General features: G+C 48.0%; 1 protein-coding gene across 6 annotated transcripts in view; it reads right to left on the reverse strand.

Moving 5' to 3' along the window:
• RFTN1 (raftlin, lipid raft linker 1) overlaps positions 1-19954 on the reverse strand; it is a 220885-nt gene that overhangs the window by 42506 nt on the left and 158425 nt on the right. For all 6 annotated transcript variants that reach the window (XR_014825061.1, XR_014825062.1, XR_014825065.1 and 3 more), the window contains exons 6-7: positions 17659-17862; positions 6356-6471 (exon numbers count right to left, since the gene is read on the reverse strand). Coding sequence is in view for 1 of the 6 variants with exons in the window: in XM_021071357.2 (XP_020927016.2) it covers positions 6356-6471; positions 17659-17862 (320 nt within the window). In the remaining 5 variants the exon portion in view is untranslated. The remainder of the gene's footprint in view (positions 1-6355; positions 6472-17658; positions 17863-19954) is intronic.

Genomic DNA, 19954 nt, shown 5'->3' on the forward strand with positions numbered 1-19954 from the left:
GGCTCTACGGCTCTTGGAGCTCCTGACAGTGTTCACCAACTCTGATGGGCAGCCAGGCTGATGATGTGCAGACAGACAGATGATGGGTGCTGTCTCTGCTTCTCTGTCTCTTATGCTCTACCAATCAGGTCTCTACAGCTTCCCTCTTTACTTTCAAAGAATTACTCTTTCGGCTCACACTCTAGATTGTAAACTCAAAGAATGTAAACAAAATACCTGTTACAAACGCCCTGTGGGTGGACGTTCATCTCATTCACAAGTTTTTATTTTAGGCCCTAAGTTTCCAACTGAGAAAAAGGCAATTGTATGCATTCGACTCCACATGTTCCCAAGATCAAGGCAGAAGGCATATAGCATCTCTCTAATGGATGATCTCAGGTGACCAATAAAAGGGGGTAGTATTTACGCACTATATGCCAAGTGCTAAATTCACAACTTTTTTTTTTTTTGCCTTTTGTTGTTTGTTGTTGTTGTTGTTGTTGTTGCTATTTCTTGGGCCGCTCCCGCGGCATATGGAGGTTCCCAGGCCAGGGGTTGAATCGGAGCTGCAGCCACCGGCCTACGCCAGAGCCACAGCAACGCGGGATCCGAGCCGAGTCTGCAACCTACACCACAGCTCACGGCAACGCCGGATCGTTAACCCACTGAGCAAGGGCAGGGACCGAACCCGCAACCTCATGGTTCCTAGTCGGATTCGTTAACCACTGCGCCACGACGGGAACTCCTAAATTCACAACTTCTTAATACATCATCTTTTTAAATTCTTCTCGGCTTTCAGAAGTTGTTACTCACATCCCCATTTGTACCACTGAAAAATGGAAAAGCAAAGAGGGGGTGGTTTCTTTCACACATCCTCGGTCAGCTAGAAGTAAGAGAGCAGGAGACCCCACCAAGGCCGGATGCTAGACTCCACATTCTCTTTCCAACATACCATCTGCTGAGCTGTGAAGACCCAGGTAGGTTTTCCTGTGAAAGTGTGTGCGTGTGTGTGTGTGTGTCTATGCATGTGTGCATGGGTGTGGAGAGAGGGAAGCCAGGAAGACGTTGTGAAATTAGAATGGCACAGCTGCACCCAGAGCTGAGGATATTAAAGTGCATGGGAGGAAGGAGGCAGGAACAGGACCAGTCCATTCCCATTCTGGGAAAAGAGCTGGTCAGAGGTATTTTGTGGTCAGAGCCCTGGGAGGCTGCAGAAGGACAGTGGCTGCCAGAAAAGCAGGGTCAGCTACAGGCCAAGAGGCTTGAACAGGGCTTGAACCTACCCAGGGCTTGAACAAGAAAGACCTTCTCTGGGGGCCAAGAGAGCGGGGTAGAGAGGAAGAGGCCAGGTCTCGAGGACAGAGGCGAGGGAGACGGACACCCCGAGGGACGTGCAGAGGAGGAGCCATCTGTGGGCTGGAGTTGGGGTCTGACAGCCTCTTGCCACTGCTGAGTCATGGCAAGCCCACCCCAGACTGGACCCCATGGGCGGTGCTGGTATGGCTGCATCCACGTGGTTCCTCTAGGGCAGAGATTCTCACAGCAGGCTGATAGGAAACTCTGGGGGAAAGCCTGGACATCTGTGTTTTAAAAAGCTCTTCAAGTGATTCTGATACAAGCTCAACCTTGCGACATGCTGACTTATCCCTGGGCTGAACCAAAAACCCAATTCATGAAGCATTTACTGTTGCCTTGGGAAACAAAGATAAACATTCCTAGGCTGAGAAATAGTGAAACAGTGGAGGGAGGCAAGAAGATAAATAAATAATAATGAGTATCAGAGGAGCCCTAATAGGCTTAAGTAGAGAGAATTATGAGAAAACAAAGAAACCCGCTTTCAGAGACAGGCTGAAAGGCTTCCTGGAGGAGGTGACCTATGAAGGTTGCCTACACCATTTGCAAGTTCTCCTTTCCCTGTGGGAAATCTGAGGATGCTCCAAAAAAAATGCCAGAAGGAAGAGCAAGTCTGAAGACTTGCATGGGGAAAATCGAGGAACAATATCAACACCATCGCTATATGAAAATGAAGAAAATCTGTTTCTGCCCTCTTAGTGGGAATGTAAACTGGTGCAGCCACTATGGATAATAGTATGGAGGTTCCTGAAAATAACTAAAAATAGAATTACCATCTGATCAAGTAATCCCACACCTAGACATATATCCAGACAAAACTCTAATTCAAAAAGATACATGCACTTTTATATTCACTGCAGCACTATTCACAACAGCCAAGACATGGAAGCAACCTAAATGTCCATCAACAGACAATGGATAAAGAACAAGTGGTACATATATACAATGGAATATTACTCAGCCATTAAAAAGAATGAAATAATTCCATTTGGGGCAACATGGGTGGATCTAGAGATTATCACACTTAAGTGACGTAAATCAGACAGAGAAAGAAAAATATCATTTACATGTGGAATCTGAAAAAATGATACAAATGAACTATTTATAAAATGGAAACAGACTCACAGACATAGAACACAAATTTATGGTTACCAAAGGGGGAAGGGATAAATTAGGAGTTTGGGATTAACAGATACACACCTCTCTCTATAAAATAGATAAACAACAAAGTCCTACAGCATAGCACAGGGATCTATATTCACTATCTTGTAATAACTTGAAATGGAAAAGAATCTTAAAAAGAACATATATCAATACATATATATTTGTATCACTGAATCACTTTGTTGTACACTTGAAACTAATACAACATTGTAAATCAACTATACTTCAAAAAGAAAGAAAGAAAGGGGGAGAGAGAGAAAGAAAGAGAGAGAGAGAGAAAGAAAGAAAGAAAGAAAAAGAAAAAAGAAAAGAAAAGAAAAAGAAAAAAAGTAAAGAAAAGAAAAGAAAAGGAAATCTGTTTTTGCCCAGCTGGATGCCAGCTACACCTGTCATCACAGTGTTGAAATGCAATGAAATAAAGGCCCATCCAGTGGTGTGCCAACAACTGCTTACAACTTTCTCCAGGGGAAAACCCCCTAATTTCTAGCACTTTCCAATTTAACGGTCTAATACTCACACCATGGCCAATTTCAAGCTCCCAATCTGGCTGAATCTGTCACTGAACATGGAGTTTCGAAGAGATGCAGAGAATTGGCTGTGTGGACCAATGTACAACACTGGGCCCATCACAAGCCTTTTTTTTTTTTTTTTGCATTTTTCAAAAAGTTTTATTGACGTATAGTTCAATAAAAGTTCAATATCAGAAGGTTGTGATAAATACTGCTGTACCATCACAGGTCTTGAAAAATCTATTTCATGTCCCAAGACTCCAGGGGAAAAGCCAAAGCCTTCCCAAAGCGTGTGTCTGCGTGAAGGAGGACCCAAAACTGACATCACCAAATTGATGAACACACAAAAAGAAGGGGTCAAACATCAGTGGAAGAAATAAAATTGGCAAATAAACCTAATGGACACCAATTTGCATATCCAGGAAAAGTTTCTGAATGAACGTTAATCCTTCCTGATCTAATATCTAACCTGTAAAATTCACCTCTTCTGTAATTAATAAGACAACCATGTCCTTACTTTAGTTTGTAACCATAACTCCCTTACATTGACTTTTTTTTTTTTTTTTGGTCTTTTTAGGGCAGCACCTGCAGCCTAAGGAAGTTCCCAGGCTGAGTTGAATCAGAGCTGCAGCTGCTGACCCACCATAGCCACAGCAACACCAGATCCACGACCCACTAAGTGAGGCCAGGAATTGAACCTGCATCCTCATGGGTACTAGTAGGATTCGTTTCCACTGCATCACAACAGGAAGTCTTTCCACAGACATTTTACACAGTCAATATTCATTCCAGTTACCCACCAAGGTCACGTTTTAGAAGTTCAGTATTTCAAAGGCTGAAGAAAGACAAATCCATCCAGAATATCACATGACCACCAACAGCTGGTGAAAGTGGTGTCTAAACTACCCTTTCAGACACTGATTCTTAAACTGGAGTGAGCTTTAGAATCCCCGAGAGAGCTTGTTAAAACCCAGTTGGCTGGGCCCTCCTGCAGGGCTCCCCATTCAGAAGGTCCAGAGCGGGGCCCAAGAATCTGCATTTCTAACAACCTCCCAGGTCATGCTGCTGCTGCTGGTCCTGGAACCACGCTTTGAGAACCTCTTTTGCAGATGACTCTGGATCAGTGTCATCATCTTGAGGAAACCACAAAGCTCACCTTTAACAGCCATTTTAACATGTCAACAGCAAGGGATTTTACACACGTCCCCGTGGCCTGCCCGTCACATGTATGAAAACACGCGCATGTTTCTGGTGTAGCCATGCATCACCTGCTGACACAGCTCTGTGTCACAGAGCAAACCATGGGCACACGGCAGCCAGCACAGGCTTGTCTAGATGGGGCCCCTCAGACACTCAGCCTGCTGCCCGTTATCTCCTATTTCCCTACCACCTGGAGCCTTCATCCACCACACACGGTGGGCAGGTGACAGGCATGGGCTGGGTGACAGACTGCCCCTCATCTTAGAGTTGAGCAAGTTGAGGGTCCCCCGGGGGGACATAACCTGCCCACACTGGACTCTGCATTTTATTTTATTTCATCTTTTCTTTTTTTTTTTTTCTTTTTAGGGCTGCACCTGTGGCATGTGGAAGTTCCCAGGCTAGGGAGCCAATTGGAGCTGCAGCTGCAGGCCTACATCACAGCCATGGCAATGCTGGATCCTTAACCCACTGAGAGAGGCCAGGGATTGAACCCACATCCTCACAGACACTATGTCAGGTTCTTACCCCTCTGAACCACAACGGGAACTCCTAGTTTTTAAATTATAGTTGATTTACAATGTTATGCTAATTTCTGCTGTATCACAAAGTGCCTTGCTTCTACATGTATATATAACTATATATTTTTTTAAAAAACAATATTGCTTTCCATTATGGTTTATCCCAGGAGGTTGGATAGAGTTCCCTGTGCTATACAGTAAGACCTCATTGCTTATCCATTAAATGTAATAGTTTACATCTACTAACCCCAAACTCCTAGTCCTCCCCTCTCCCTCCCGGCTCCCCCTTGGTAGCCCCTTGTTCTCTGTGTCTGTGCTGGACTATGCATTTTAGACAGAGCGTCACTTCCTTTGTAGCCCATTTCCAGTTAGGGGCACAGAAGCCCCCTGGGACCAAGGTTGGGTGGGAATGACTAGAGGAGCCTGACAGCAAACCAGCTCATCGCCTGCTCCCTCACTTTCCTCACTACCTCTGCCCATGGGACTCCCGACTCCTGACCTAACTGGCCCCAGATACAATGATTTTGGAATTCCCGTTTCTGATTATTACAGTTTTTCTGTGTCCTCTGTTGGGTCACATTCATAGGCAGCTATTTTCCATCGCTGCTCAGATGACGGCTGCCCCCAGCAGCCCTGCTCCCCACCTCAGGCCTGCTCAGGAACGGCTTGCAGGCTTAAACGCTGAGCAATGGTGCCTATGGGGCGCCCACCCCAGCTCCAGGCGAGGGACTGACCGCAGGCTGCAGTTCCAAAGGGCGCAAGGGTGCAGCAGGTCCCAGCGCCCCACATGCTTCACAAAGGGCTGCCTCCCTCTGGCACAGAGAGCTGGGGCTGGCAGCGCCCCTCAGAGCAATGCCAACCCTGTGTCCTTCCAGGGCCAACTCGCGAGCACTCAGAAATCAGTCCCCTACCTTTAAACATCCCAGATGTCGGGTGGACAGGAGAATGGTCTTAAGAAGCCCATGTTTCCACAGCTGGAGAAATGCCTTTCAACACACACCAGCAAACCTCATTGGCCTTTCCCCAAACCCAGGGGAACATAACATAGTTTGAGGAATTCCCCTGCCCGTAGCCCTTTGGTGGCCTCGTGGCTGAACATTTCCCAAAGACATCCTTCAGCACTTGATGGGCCAAGGACCTAACCTCTCCGTGGCTCAGTTTCCTCATCTGTAAAATGGGGGCAATCACGGTACTCACTCGCGGACTTATTATGATGGTTAAAAGCGCAGGTGCTTATAGATCCCTTCTAAGGATACCCGACAGGGGAGTCACAGCGTTGAGCTCCGATAACAACGTTGCTCTGATTATTACTGAGGCCACAGACTGTGTTTGCCTCACTGCTGCCCCTTAGAGCCTTCAAATTCCTGAAGGAAGAATCTCTCTATCCAATGGTCTGGCACACACATGGTCTGTTTTCTCTACAGAAAGGGAAAAAGCAGGGCCCATCCCCCAACGGTGGAGGGTGGCACAGGAGCGGCACCCAAGGACTAAAGGGGTCCTCATAGGGTCTACGGAGGTCCAACTGCTGTTCAGAGGAAAGCCACATCCAGCAGCAGCCACATTCTGAGGAGCAAGCGGATAAAACAATCACTGTCCAGACAAGAAAAGCCCCGCTGCCAATCCCATACTCACGTCCAGAACCGTCCATTGTTCGACAACAATAGCATCGTAGCCCTGCGTGGTTTTGCTATCTTCTGTGGAAACAGCTTCAAAGATGAATACTCCATCTGTCAAGCCGTGTAAGGAATCTGCGGAAAAAGAAAAGGCAGGCGGGGGGGGGGGGGGTGTCTGTAAACCGTCTGTGGCAGAAGCCTTACAAGCAGCAAGAATTTTCACTGCATTCATTAATAATCCCAATCAGAACATCTTTTCAGCATGTTAATTAAAGAAGGCACACACAGCCATAGAGTCTAGCCCCATCAGAATGAATGAGACTAATTTACCTCACAGTTTTGAATAATATCCTTGATTTTATGAGCCTAAATTTCATTGTTAGCAATCACCATTTGATTTCACGCCTTTACCTTCCTTTTCACGCTCCGGCATCAGGATGTACTGGGGAGAACTTATTCAGGGGAAAACGCAGTCATTTAGAGACAGGTTTTAGAAGACTCTATTGAGGTGGGAGAAATTACTTCGAAGGGGGGATAGATGTAACACAGCAGATCTGGGCTTGCAGACGCCGTCCAGGCACTCGTTCCTGGGTGTTTGTGTGACGTGGGGGCTGTAGTCACACTTTGGGCAGCTCTTGTCAGGAAGTGAAAGTTGGAGGAAAGGGGGAGTTTTTCCAAGTCATTTACTACTGAAAATGTTTTCCTGGGCACTGCTCTAGTCAATGGTAAAATTCTGAGTTCTGCACGATTCAACACATCTCTGTCACACACACAGTATGATTCGGAGCTGTCTCAGGCAACGAGGGTGTCAAGAAAAATACAACAGGGTCCTTCAGGGCCTCTGCAGAAGACTTTCAAGGAGGTGTGTTTTGGGGGTTATCAGCTCTAAACACCTTAGATTCACTTAGATAAGGGACAGTGGAACCGAGGCATAGACCCAGAAGCAGGTGGTTTGGGCCCAGGCTCTCTCCAAAAATCGAGAGAAACTTCCAGGGTCTTGGCTTCCTATCTGTGAAAGAGGACTGTGGACAGAGAATTCCTCCTGGTCCCTAGATTGTGACCTACAAATTGCTGTTCTGAACTAAACCACATCCTCACCCCCTACCACAATTCCTAGTTGAAGCTCTGACCTCCTATTTGGTGATAGGGCCTTTGGGGTGGGTAATTAAGGTTCGATGAGGTCATAAGGGTGGGCCCTAGTCCAACAGGAGAAGAGGAAGGGACACCAGAACACCACCCATCCCACCCCCAGCCTTGCACAGAGGAAAGACCATATGATAGGACACAGAGAAGGTGGCTGTCTGCAAGTCAGGAAGCGAGGCCTCACCAGAAACCAAATTTCCCAGCCCCCTGATCATGGATGTCCAGCCTCCTGATCCAGGAGAAAATTAGTATCTACTGTTCAGGCCACCCCAACTGTGGTGTTTCATTATGGCAATAAACATAAAAATATGTTTAGGGAGACACTATTTTGATTTCAAAAAGACAATTCACACAACAGTATGATCTTTTCTTCATCAGGAAGGGAAGGGAGACAAATTCAGAAAGTTCCCTGCATAACCCTGGATTTCAGGAACCACTAGCACTTTTCAGAAGTTTCAAAGGAAAAGACAGACAGATGCAAACAGACAGCAACTTTCAGCTTCTGCCTTCCAACAGACCTCATGACCAGAATCAAACAGCCAGCAGAATGAGAAAATTATTTGCAACAACAAAAATAAATAACAAATAAATGGCTAAGCCTAACACTCTGTATTATCTATAAAAAGTTTACAGTGCTGAAGAGAATTTTCATGGCCCGGCCTTTCCAGACAACAACTTAACAGTGTCTCAAAAGCCAGCAAAACAGTCCTTCCTCTTTGACTCAGAAATCCTACCCCTTTCAGTCTATTCTGAGCACCTACTATACGCCAAGTACTCCTGTGGTCACTGGTGACAAATGAAGCACCTGCCCCCATGAAGCTTCCCCTGCAGTGGGGGAGGTGGATGATACTATAATGCCCAAGGGGATAAATGCTATACAGATACAAAGTGGGCTAAGAGGGGGAGCGTGGAGGTAGAGGCAATGGTCTGGCTTCTTTGGAAAGAAGCGGTCAGGGTAGGTCCCCCCATTTTGAGTGAAAATATGAACTAATTGCAAGCAAGCCATGTGGATTTGCAGGATTTGAGAGTTCAAGATAGAGGACACAGTTTGAATAGAAAGGCAGAGTGAAAGAGGAGCCACCAAGGACCAGACAAGCAGTAGAACCATGAGAAGAAAGTAAAGTCTAAGATGGCTGCTGGAGAGACCAGTCAACCAGGGGCTTCTCCAAGTGATTTGATTGGCCAGTGGGGTCTTAACAGGTTGATGCAAGCAGGGGCTTGCAAAGCACTGGTGTGAATGAACTTGACCTCACACTTCTGCCACCACTTTGAGAGGACATGCCCTAGCTAGCCTGTTGGAACAGAGCTGCCCAGGTGTGTTTAGCCGAGACCAGCTGACTCAGACCTGAGATTGGGCCCAGCTGCCTTTGTGAACCTGCTCCAGCCAATTTGCAAAGAGGAGAGGATAAATTATTACTGCTTTAAGCCGATGAGCTCTGGAGTGGTTTGTTATACAGAATGATTATGGCAACAGCTGACTGATACGATGCCCAACCAAAATTTAAGAAACATGACCAGTGTGCTTAGCCTGGGAATATTCCTCATTATTCCAGGATGATAGAGGGGACTGACCAGCTCAACAAAACTCAACTGTGAGGTGAATTCCTAAAGCACTCCCTCATCCTGATATTATTGCTACCTTATAAGATAACAGTGCATTTCAAGATCTCTGCCAGTTGGTCAATACAATGCTCCATTTAAACTTTTGTTTCTGGGAGTTCCCATAAAGGCTCAACGGTAATGAACCCAATGAATATCCATGAAGATGTGGGTTCGATACCTGACCTCGCTCAGAGGGTTAAGGATCCGGCATTGCCGTGAGCTGTGGTGTAGGCCGGTGGCTACAGCTCTGATTTGACCCCTAGCCTGGGAACTTCCATATGCTGCAGGTGCAGCCCTAAAAGCAAAATAAAATAAAATTTGTTTTCTATACTGACATTCTTTTATCAATCAAAAATTCTAAGCTTGCCTCTCTCAACTGCTCTGCTAAAATGTTTTTCCCAAGTGTTTGTTCAATGCCTTTCTAAGAGACATTTTACACAGATGACCAGGCAAGAACAGAACTTCTCTTCGGCTGGATCACAATGCAAGAATTTTGGGGTCCAGGACACGCACAGACCACAGTCCAGCTCACTTTTAAAGTTCTGGGTTACATGGAGTTCCCGTTGTGGTGCAGCAGGAATGAATCCGACTAGGAACCATGAGATTGCAGGTTCAATCCCTGGCCTCGCTCAGTGGGTTAGGATCCGGCGTTGCTGTGAGCTGTGGTGTAGGTCACAGACGTAGCTCAGATCCACGTTGCTGTGGCTGTGGTATAGGCCAGCAGCTGTAGCTCCAATTGGACCCCTCGCCTGGGAACCGCCATATGCCTCGGGTGGGGCCCTTAAAAAAAAAAAGTTCTTGGTCACACAGATCCAACCAGACCCCTTCCCACAGAAGGCATGCCTGACGGAACCCCCATGAACAAAGATTTCCCATGTCCTGACCTGGGGATCCTTGGGACCAGAAGATACTCATTGATTCTTTCTGTATTATATCAACAAAGCACAGGTTTCTTCTACAAAAATATGTTATACCCAATTCCAAAGTCTCCACCCACAGCTCTCCTGAATGGAAAGTGTCCAAACCCTTGTAACAGTGCAGACCACGCACTCTAAGTATCGAAGTGCCCAATATGACATAAACAACATGATGAGGAGTTCCTGCTCTGGTGCAGTGGGTTAAGAATCCAACTGCAGAAGCTCAGGTCCCTGCAGAGGTGCGGGTTTGATCCTCAGCCCACTGTGGTGGGATAAAGAATCCAGCATTGCCACAGCGTGAGTTAAAACCTGTGGCTCAGATTCAATCCCTAGCCTGGGAACATACATACGCCGAGGTTGCAGCCATTAAAAAAAAATTAACATGATGGTATAAGTGCTGTGTAGCAGAGTTGAGGTCCACAATGGGGAAGGAGACAGGGCAGCCCATCCAGACTTGCTCTCTGACCCTCTGCTTGGCACCCCCTTCCTTTGTCCTGACTGGCAAGCCTGGGAGGAGGGTGGTGTGGTCCAGGCTTACAGGCGCCAGAGTAGGAACAAACCAGGTTCTCATTTACCATCCTCTTTCAGTGCCTGCTTCCAGCCTCTCAACCCACTGCTCTGCTCTTCTGCATCCAGAGTGCTGATTCACCCACTTAACTACAGAGCAAGTTCAGAATGGCTGTCAAAATTTGGTCATCTGTAACAGCAAAAAAGTCAATGAACCACAGAGAGCAGACAGCTGGGCTTTTAAAGAGCCCCTTGTCTTGACGGCCTTGTCCACTGCCCGGCTCTTCATCACCTTCTGGCTCAGCCTTGCTGTCATGTGCTCTGAGCTGGTATTAAATAGGTCTATCTCAGAATGAAGTTCCCTGTGCAAAAAGGTTAAATCGCCCTCTATCTATGGAAAACACTCCATTATCACTGCATTTTTTATTAAAGTAAAGATGCTTTCCTACTGTGCACAGAAAGCTCTTTGCCCTGGCATTGTATAAATATTTGATGTTGGCCTTTTGGCAGGAGGCCACCTTAACTTTCCAAGCTTATGCTCTACCAGAAGGATGTGGGAAGGGGAGATTTCCCCTAGGAGGTAAATTCTACAAGGCTCTTCCTCTGCAGCCTCTGGGACATGATGCCTCCGTCTAGCAAGCTAGCCTTTAGGCTCACCCTAGGTGCCATCCTCTTTCAAGTTCAGCCTGAAATGTACACACCATGACAAGAGGTCGATAGAGGTGGTCTACCGGAAAATGTTACTGTTCTTTTACAAGCGAGGGTGGTCTAAATCGCCCACACTGGGGTCACTGATAACAGATGTCTTCAGCCCCTTGAACCCCCTTTTTCCCACCAGCATGGCACTCGGGGCATCACCTTGGTTCTAGGAGTGGCCTGTGCCAACCACATGGTCGTGACTCCAAGTCATACACACAACCCCACTGCAAACGTATTCAGTTGATCTGAACAATGGCGCACTCGGGATCTCCATCACGCCACAGCTAATCTGGTGACATTATCAAGAGCGGAGCAGGCTGGCTGCTTCTCTCGCTTCTCCAGCCCCCGCTGCTGCTTTCAGCCTGCATTCCCTCCTGCAGTCCCTGTTGGATGTGGTTAATAAGCCAGAGAAGGTGGTACTTCATTGGGAGGCTCAGTCTGCAAGTTCAGTGCCATTAACCAAGTGGACTGGGAGGAAACACCCTGATGCTCATAGCTTGCCGGCTACGAGGTCCTTTGCCAGGCACATTGATGGCTTTGCATTGAATCCTCCCCCCAATTCCACAAGGATTATGGTTCCCTCCTAGAGGTGGGAAAATGGAAGGAAGTTACTGGTGTGAAACCATGTGTGCATGTTCAGGTGCATACAGGGGCCAATCTTGATTTGAAATGTAATTTGTTTGATTCCAAACCCTATGCTCTTTCAACAGCTGACAGATATTTTAGTTTGTCACCATGATGATGTGCCAGGCTCTGTGCTCCAGCTGGGGTGGGCGATTGAGCAGCCTAGGCACCTAGCTTTGGGGATTGGGCACGTTCTGACCACTAGGCTGCTCTCCCTGCCTTCATGTTTTGGTTGGCATCTCAGGGGGACTGTGGCGAGATGGCCTTATGGCTTCTGTTTGGGGCCAGATATACGCAGAGGCCATAGATCATGTGCAGAGGCTTCCTGCATGGGGCAAAACAAGAACAAAAATATGCTTGTAAACAGAGAAGCTGTATATACCTACACAAGGGATAGTATCCAGCAGTGAGAAAAAATGATCGGCAATGACATGTAAAAACGTGGATGAGTCTCACAAAGAGAATGAGGGAAAGAGGTCAATCGCAAGGGCTATCCCACCCACATAAAATCCACGTCCCATCTATGACACTTAGGGTCGGGACTGTGGTTGTCCTGGAGGAGAGGGCCTGTGAGGGCCAGGCGGAGGGCTCTGTTGGGGCTGGGATGTTCCGCTGCTTTATCTGGGGCTGGTTAGGTGGGGGTGCTTGCCTTGTGAAAATCCACTGAGCTATCTCCCCAGGACCTGTGTGGGTTTCTGTACTTGTGTAATACTGCAAGAACAAGTTCACTTACACATGTGCCGTAGACAGAAAATGTACTTCATGGCGTAAGTGAAATCTACGCCCTACATTCTTCAGCAGCTCCTCTGAAACAGAAGCCACGCCTGAACCACCGAGCCAACATGCCTGGAGCCCGTGGAGGGCCAAGGGAGTGGCTGTGAACTGCCTGCAACCTCATCCTTCCTCGCTCCCCCAATCAGCTGGGGTGTGGTGATGCACACCCCAATACCAGCTCCCCCCACCCCATCCCTACGGCATTACTGAGAACTTTACTGGTCTCTCCTATACACAGGGCATGGTGTACACACATGGGACACTAAGAAGCTTAGGAAGGAGGCCCTGCTCGAGGGTTTGCAACTATATCTAAAACATGTGTCCCTACATGTATTTTATTTGAAATATGTACATATTCTTTACATACGGATTTTCCAAATATAAGGTAATCTGGTTTATACTAGGCATGAAAAAAGGTGCTATAAACAGCAAATGTTATTTGGATTTACATGAAACCGGGGCATCAGAGAGTCTTAGCGAAAGCCTACTCTTTAAAAAGGTAGGAGACGAGGGACATCTAGGTACAACACGTCTGATGTCAGACACATGTCAGACACAACGTCATCTGGAATGTACTCTAGTCCGAAATGCTTAATTTATCAAGGCCTTAGAACTAAATTCCAGGTTATAGGAGAAAGAGGCAAGAGAAATAAGACAACGAGATGAGGCACTGGCCAGACCATGCAGGATGAATGCAGGACATTCTGGGGATAGGAAGCTAGGATTTTTTTTTTTTTTTTTTTGCCACTCCTGTGACATGCAGAAGTTTCCTGGCCAGGGATCAAACCCAAACCACAGCAGTAACTAGAGCCAGAGCAGTGACAACACTGGATCCTGAACCCACCGCATCATAAGGCAGCTCCTGAGGTTGGGTTTATGTCTAGCAGTCAGGGCTCTTTTAGGTAAAAGAGAAGTGAGGACACGGTCACCACACGCAGTGCCTGTTGCAGGGTTGGATTCTGGTTTGGACAACGTGCTGCAAAACACATTTTGGAAACAACCAGAGCATGTGAATACATGCTGAAGAGAGGTGACACTGCTAGAGGTGGAAGGCCCGCCAGGCTAGGAGAGGGTGACAGCAGGGCCAGGGGAGGGTGAGGGGAGTGTGAGGGCCGGGGGTTGCAGGGAGGGGAGAGGGAACGGGAGGGCCAGGACAGGGCCAAGGGCAAGGCCAAGGCCAAGGGAGGACAGAATGCGGGCACAGCAAGGTGGGGAAAGGAGGGGTGGGCGAGGGGAGAACAAGAGGGATGCAGAGCAAGAACAAGGCCAGGGGATAAAGGCAGGCAGGACAGCTGGTGGTGGCCAGTGACGGCAGCTGGGATTCTGCAGGCCTGGAAGCCCATGGTAGGAAACCAAGCTCCCAGTAGGTCTTCCAAAGGTGGGCGGCCAGCTCCACCTTGCCCTTCCCCCAGACTCCTGGTACCTGCCTACATCCTCAGGAGCAGCCAGCTCAGCCGAGGGTCTCTGCACCCAGCCTCTCCCACCCTCCAGAGCGTAGACCGTGGCGTCTGTCTCCCTGGCTGCAGTGCTTCTGTGTACACATCTGTCCTGCCATGTGAGCGCCCCCGGGACTCACCATGCTGCTGGCCGGCACCCAGATCCTGCTATTTCCCACAGGACAGGCGTGTGGGGGAGGGGGAACCCCTGCAGCTCCCCCCTCCCCCTCCCTGAGGGCCCAGCTGGGAGCCTTCAAGCTCTCACCAGCATGGCCACCTCTTTTCTCTCCTCCTCTGATCCCTTTTCCCCCCACACCCCCCTCTTTCCTCTGACCACTCACTTGCCACTTAGTAACTGGGAACTGTGGCGATGACTTAATGGCTCTGTGCCTCAGTTTCTACAGCTGTCACAGAGGCAAAACAACCATACCTCCCTCACTGAGTGGTGGGGATCAGAGGAGTCACTCTGTGTGAGCTGCTCAGACCAGCACCCGCACAGAGAAAATGCTAGCCGTGCATTACTGCCGTTATGCTGCCCTTTGTCTGAGCCTGAGATTTGCCAGAAGCCAAGGGCACAGCCTCTCCAGCCCAGGACCTGGATATTCTGAGGACAGGAGGCCGGAAGGTCACAGGCAGAAGCCCAAACTGGAGGACGGTACAAGCATTTCCATGTCTTGGGAGGTAAAGACTCAAAACCAGAAGATGATGTCTTAACTGGATTCCTCAGACTAACCATCACCTTGTTTACAGGACAAAGTTCTCATGCGTTTTATGACTCTGTGGAAAATATGCTGAAGTACAAATGTCTAGTTAAGAGTTAAGACTGGTGCTTTTCCAGATGGCAAACAGCTTAAAGATGTGTTCCCAGCTCTGCCAGGTTTATTTGTAAGGACACTAATTATCTTACTAGAAATAGGTTCCTTTTATAATGATGATTAGTTTGCCTTTTTTTTTTTTTTTTTTTAATTCTAGGAAAAGAACACACGCATATTTCCTCCCTGGCCAACGGAAAGCCTGGGCTTTTCCAGGACAGAAACGCCCCAACCCAGTAAGCCCTACTCCCAGATCACAAGCTCCCTCCCACCAGAAATGTAAGGGTGAAATCGTGTTTGAATTTTGAGTGGGCTTAGATTGATTTGGTCCTGAGAATTTTGCAGCCATCCCCAGAACAGGGATGTGCAGCTGTGGTTGAGCCCGACACGTGGGCAGCCTTGCCGTGGAGATGTCACAGGGTGAATGCGGCTGCGTGGCCACACTTGCCAGGGGAAATTTCATGTTCTGTCTTCAAGGCAGGAAGGCTGGATTTCATGCAGCTAAAGCCAAGGGAGGATATAACAGCATTTCCAACACTCAGGTCAAATCTGATGAAGAACTGTATGAATTATCTGCGTTTGGGGACTCAAGGCTGGAGACTGGGGAGGCACTAACACAGCCTTGACTGCCAAAGCTGGAACAGCTAGAGGGACGATGAACGGCAGGGTGGACTTGCAAGCTCAAGGCGTCTCCTCTTGGAGCTCAGCTCGCCCCAACACGCACAGGCAATAGGGCCAAAGAGAAAACGTCCCATTGAAGCCCTAGTTCTCTCAAGGGGGGTAAGTGACCAGTGGCTGCCTGGGGAGCTGCTGCTCTAGCCCCTACCTGCCCATCTCTAAGGTATTGGTACAACCAACCATCAGTTTCCCAGGGAGGTATCTGAGACTATGCATAGTCGCAGGGAGCCTCTTTGGCCCCAAGAGGAGATAACAGGAGCTGTTGTTGCCACACCCGAAGATGGGCAATGGGGTGTCTCTGCAGGAAACAGGGGTTGGGGGGTGAAGGGTTTCTCCCTGCCCCTTAATACTAATGAATGAGGGCTGGAAACATCTGCCCCAAGTACATGCCCCAGTGATGGATGGGGCATCTCTGACAGGCTTCAAGGAACTTTGCAGCCACCCAGGTTGGACTCCTGGTGCAGAGGGAGGTTACTGACTTGCTGCTGGAGAACAGAATTGACTCTTCTTTAGTGGTATTAACGAAACTATGCCACTAGCTATGAGCCACACGGCACTATTGAAATTTAAATTAATGAAAATGACATGAATTAAAAATTAAGCTGCTCAGTTGTACTCACTACCTTGACAGTGGCTACCTGTGGCTGGTGACTCCCTTACTGGACAGCACAGATACAGAACATTCTCACTGTCATAGTGAGTTCTACTGAATTGTGCTGTTCGAGATGTATTAACAAGCCCTTTCTTTTCTTCTTTTTTTTAATTTTTCTTTTTAGGGCTGCACCTATGGCATATGGAAGTTCCCAGGCTAGAGGTGGAATTGGAGTGGCAAATGCTAGCCTACACCCCAGCCATAGCAACACAGGATCTAAGCTGCATCCTCAACCTATGCTGCAGCTTGAGGCAATGCCAGATCCTTAACCCACACTGAGCGAGGCTATGGATCAAACCTACATCCTCATGGATACTAGTTGGGTTCTTAACCCACTGAGCCACAGTGGGAACTCCTAACAAGCCCTTTCTTATTTCAATCAGCCACCCACAAGTGGTCCTGGCCCAGTAGCCCAGTTCCTGCTGTTACTATATGAATATGCTAACATTAGATATTGCTACTTAGAGAGTGGACGAGGAGCTTGCATTGTACAAGATGGTTTGTACTGTACAATGTTCTAAAGTTTTGGCCGATCTCATGTAGGTACACTCAGAGTTAAGACTGATGTCTCATCTAAGGATTTTAAGGACTGCAAATAACAGAGGATCCAAGCTCTTTCCTGACTCTGCTAATTTTTGGAAAGAAACAACGAAGATGCATGGGGCTGTCGGTGCCCCTTGCCAGGTTTTGCTGGGATCAACGGATTTGGTGTTACTTTAAGTTTCACTTCCTTAGGAATCCTGCTGACTGGCAGCCCTCAGGACCCACACGTGCTGGCATGTTGGCCCTGCTCCTCAAACTGTCTCCCAGCTTTGATGCATCCTAGTGACTCAGCTTGCCTTCGTGTTAACCTGAAAACCCTTTCTTTGCTTAACACCTCTCCTATCTTTGGGCAAATTTCCTCTCCTCCTTAGAGAAGCTGACACCAATAGTGCTACCCATGCAGCCACGCCCAGGGAGAACCCATCACTGCGGAGAGGCCACTGGGTGCCGTGAGACCCAGAAACAGTGTGTATCCCCATGGAGCTTATGGAAATCAGGCTGCTTAATCCGCTTCTCTGCTGATAATTTCAAGGCGCTGCTCCTGTTACTTCAAACTGCAATTGTGTCTACAAACAATTTGCACTTTCAGAGCAGTGTGGTCCTAGGGGGTAATTAACAAACCCCGGGAATAATCTTTTTAAAAGCCTTTAAAAGCAACTGAGATGGAGGCCCATCAATGAAACAGAATTGCTCCCCCTTCTGTGTCATTTTAGAAGAGACCTGGCTGATACCTGGAGGGGCTGGGAGCACAGAGGTGGTGGGCGTTATAGAAGATTCCCTCAGGATGTGTTCATTAGAAATCCAATGCAGCATGCTTATCAGCTGCAGAGCTGTCTGAAAGGGGAGGGCTCTGAAGACGGGCGGAGGAGACCCAAGTGAGACACAGAGGTCCGAGGCCCCCCCTCACGGTGAGGGGCGGGCTGTGCCGTCCTTACCATGGACCAGGCTGAGGGAGAAGACCGCGTTCACCAGGACGCCGCCCTTCCGGAAGTGGTCACTCATGTGCTCCAGCCAGTTGGCATCCAAACCGCTCACTGTCTGGCCATTCTTGGAGACCCGGAGTGGGATGGTGACAGGGTAGTACTGCCGGCATTTCTGATGGCTCTTCGGTTTGTTGAAAAGGGCGAAGATTTCCATTTCTGTGGGGATTCGTAAAGGGGGCGGGGAGAGAAGAGGTCAAATGGTGACACACTGTCTCATCGGGCCCCATGGACTCTCACAGGAGCCTGAAGAAATGAAACCAAAGGCCAAATGTCTCTTAGGTTGCATGCACTGTTGTCTAATAAAACTCAATACGGGGAGTTCCCACTGCCAAAACAAATCTAACTAGTATCCATGAGGATGGAATGGCCAGGGGGTTCGATCCCTGGCCTTGCTCAGGGGGTTAAGGATCCAGTGTTGCCATGAGCTGTGGTGTAGGTTGCAGACATGGCTTGGATCCCGCATTGCTGTGGCTGTGGCATAGGCTGGCAGCTACAGCTCCAATTCAACCCCTAGCCTGGGAACTTTCATATGCTGCAGGCATGGTCCTAAAAAGCAGAAACAAAACAAAACAAAACGAAACAAAAAAACAAAAAAAACTAACCCCACCAGATCCCAAGCAGTAAGTTAGGGTGCCTAGAAAGTGACACGGATCTCAAAGGCCAAGTCCTCAGGGACCTAAGTTTGGAATCTGGCATACAATGAATAGCTGTTAGCTGGGATTAATTTGTATACTTAGGTGCCTGAGAGAAGGACATAGTAGATGTTTCTAGAAATTCATACATAGGTGTGTTTTAGAAGAAAAAGCAGGAATATTTTTGTGCAAGAGCTGGTCTTAAAAAAAAAAAGGAAATGCAGAGGCACATAAAAACAAAAATACTGCTGTAATTCCAGGAACCCCTTGTACAGCCCTGAACTATTTATAAATTGCAGTGGTGTTTCCTGGGGCTGAAACCATAATACTTAATCAAGTACATCAAAAATACATCATTGATATGTAAAAATAATTGCATTCCAGTAAGTGAGGGTTCCTGCCTGGAGTGGTAAGTTGTTCGAACAGCCACGCCAGCCCTGGGAGTGAGGCACTGCTTCCCAACCCTTCTTTTACAGCTCAGTTCTTCAAAAATCAATACTCACTACCACCCAGCAGCTGACCGTCGTCTCCTCTGTACGTGCTCCCAGCCACGAGAGGCCACCACATCGGCCTCCGGAAGCAAATACCTGGAATTTCAATCTAAGTCTGAAGGTCTATTTCTGTGTTACTCATTTAGTCCAGCCAGCAGAGTTTGCCCAGCTTAAAAAGCTTTGCTTATCCAGAATCGTCAAGAACATGCTTTAGTTGCCAAAAATATCTATTTGGAATCTAAGAAAATCCCCACCCTTCTTCCGAAGAAGTATCTGAAAGTCCATAAACAATGGTTGACTTTAGCAAAAAGGACAAAGGCTATCCACGCTCCCAGGAGGTGATCCCTCTCCTAGACCCACATCCTGGAACACTGGAGCCCATTTTTCAGGATTTCACAATTTCGGCAATCTCTGAATGTGGTACTTTTAAAAATGGACTCACTTTCTTTTCTCTAAATAAATGCCCTTAAAAAGGACATTTGGCTTCTCGACCATGGGGAAACCACTACCATTTGCCATCAACAGGAGGGAACAGTGAGACACGTTCACAGGAAAAATGTCCATCCACGTTGCATCTCAAGCCATCGCACAGGGCAACCGTATCCTGGGACAAAGGAAGTCTTCTCACCGCCCACTGAGCAAGCACCACCTGTGACTTCCAGGGAGCAATGCTGGGCCACAGACTGGGTCATGTGCAACAGTGAGGCCAGTGGGAGGGGTGGGGGCGGAGCTTCCAGCTACGCATTGGATAGAACCAACTATGAAGGAGGGGCTCCATCTTTACAGAAGGCCACCTGCATTTTCAACAACCAGCGTTGGCCTGCTCATCATCCCCACCCCAAATTATCTTTCTCAGTCCACTCACTGGACCCAGGCAGCCACCTATTTAAAATCCAGCCAGTCAGGGCTTTTACAGGAGAAATGAGGTCTTGGTCTACAGAGCTCGTGATCCTGAGACTATTTTGTGACTTTCAAACACAACCTTTAGGAATGGAGCCACGAAGAGAAAGGTTTGTAATGGAGGGGAATCGAGCAACAGATTGGAGCCAGGGGTGGGGGTGGGGTGGGGGGGGTGTTCCAAGGACAGGATGGTGATCTTGGGGACGGGGCTTCTTCGAGTCCAAG

Source organism: Sus scrofa, chromosome 13, assembly GCF_054392235.1.
Source record: "Sus scrofa isolate SSC_HxYL_T2T_F1_AM1 chromosome 13, Sscrofa_HxYL_maternal_Yorkshire_Landrace_v2.0, whole genome shotgun sequence".
NCBI lineage: Eukaryota > Metazoa > Chordata > Mammalia > Artiodactyla > Suidae > Sus > Sus scrofa.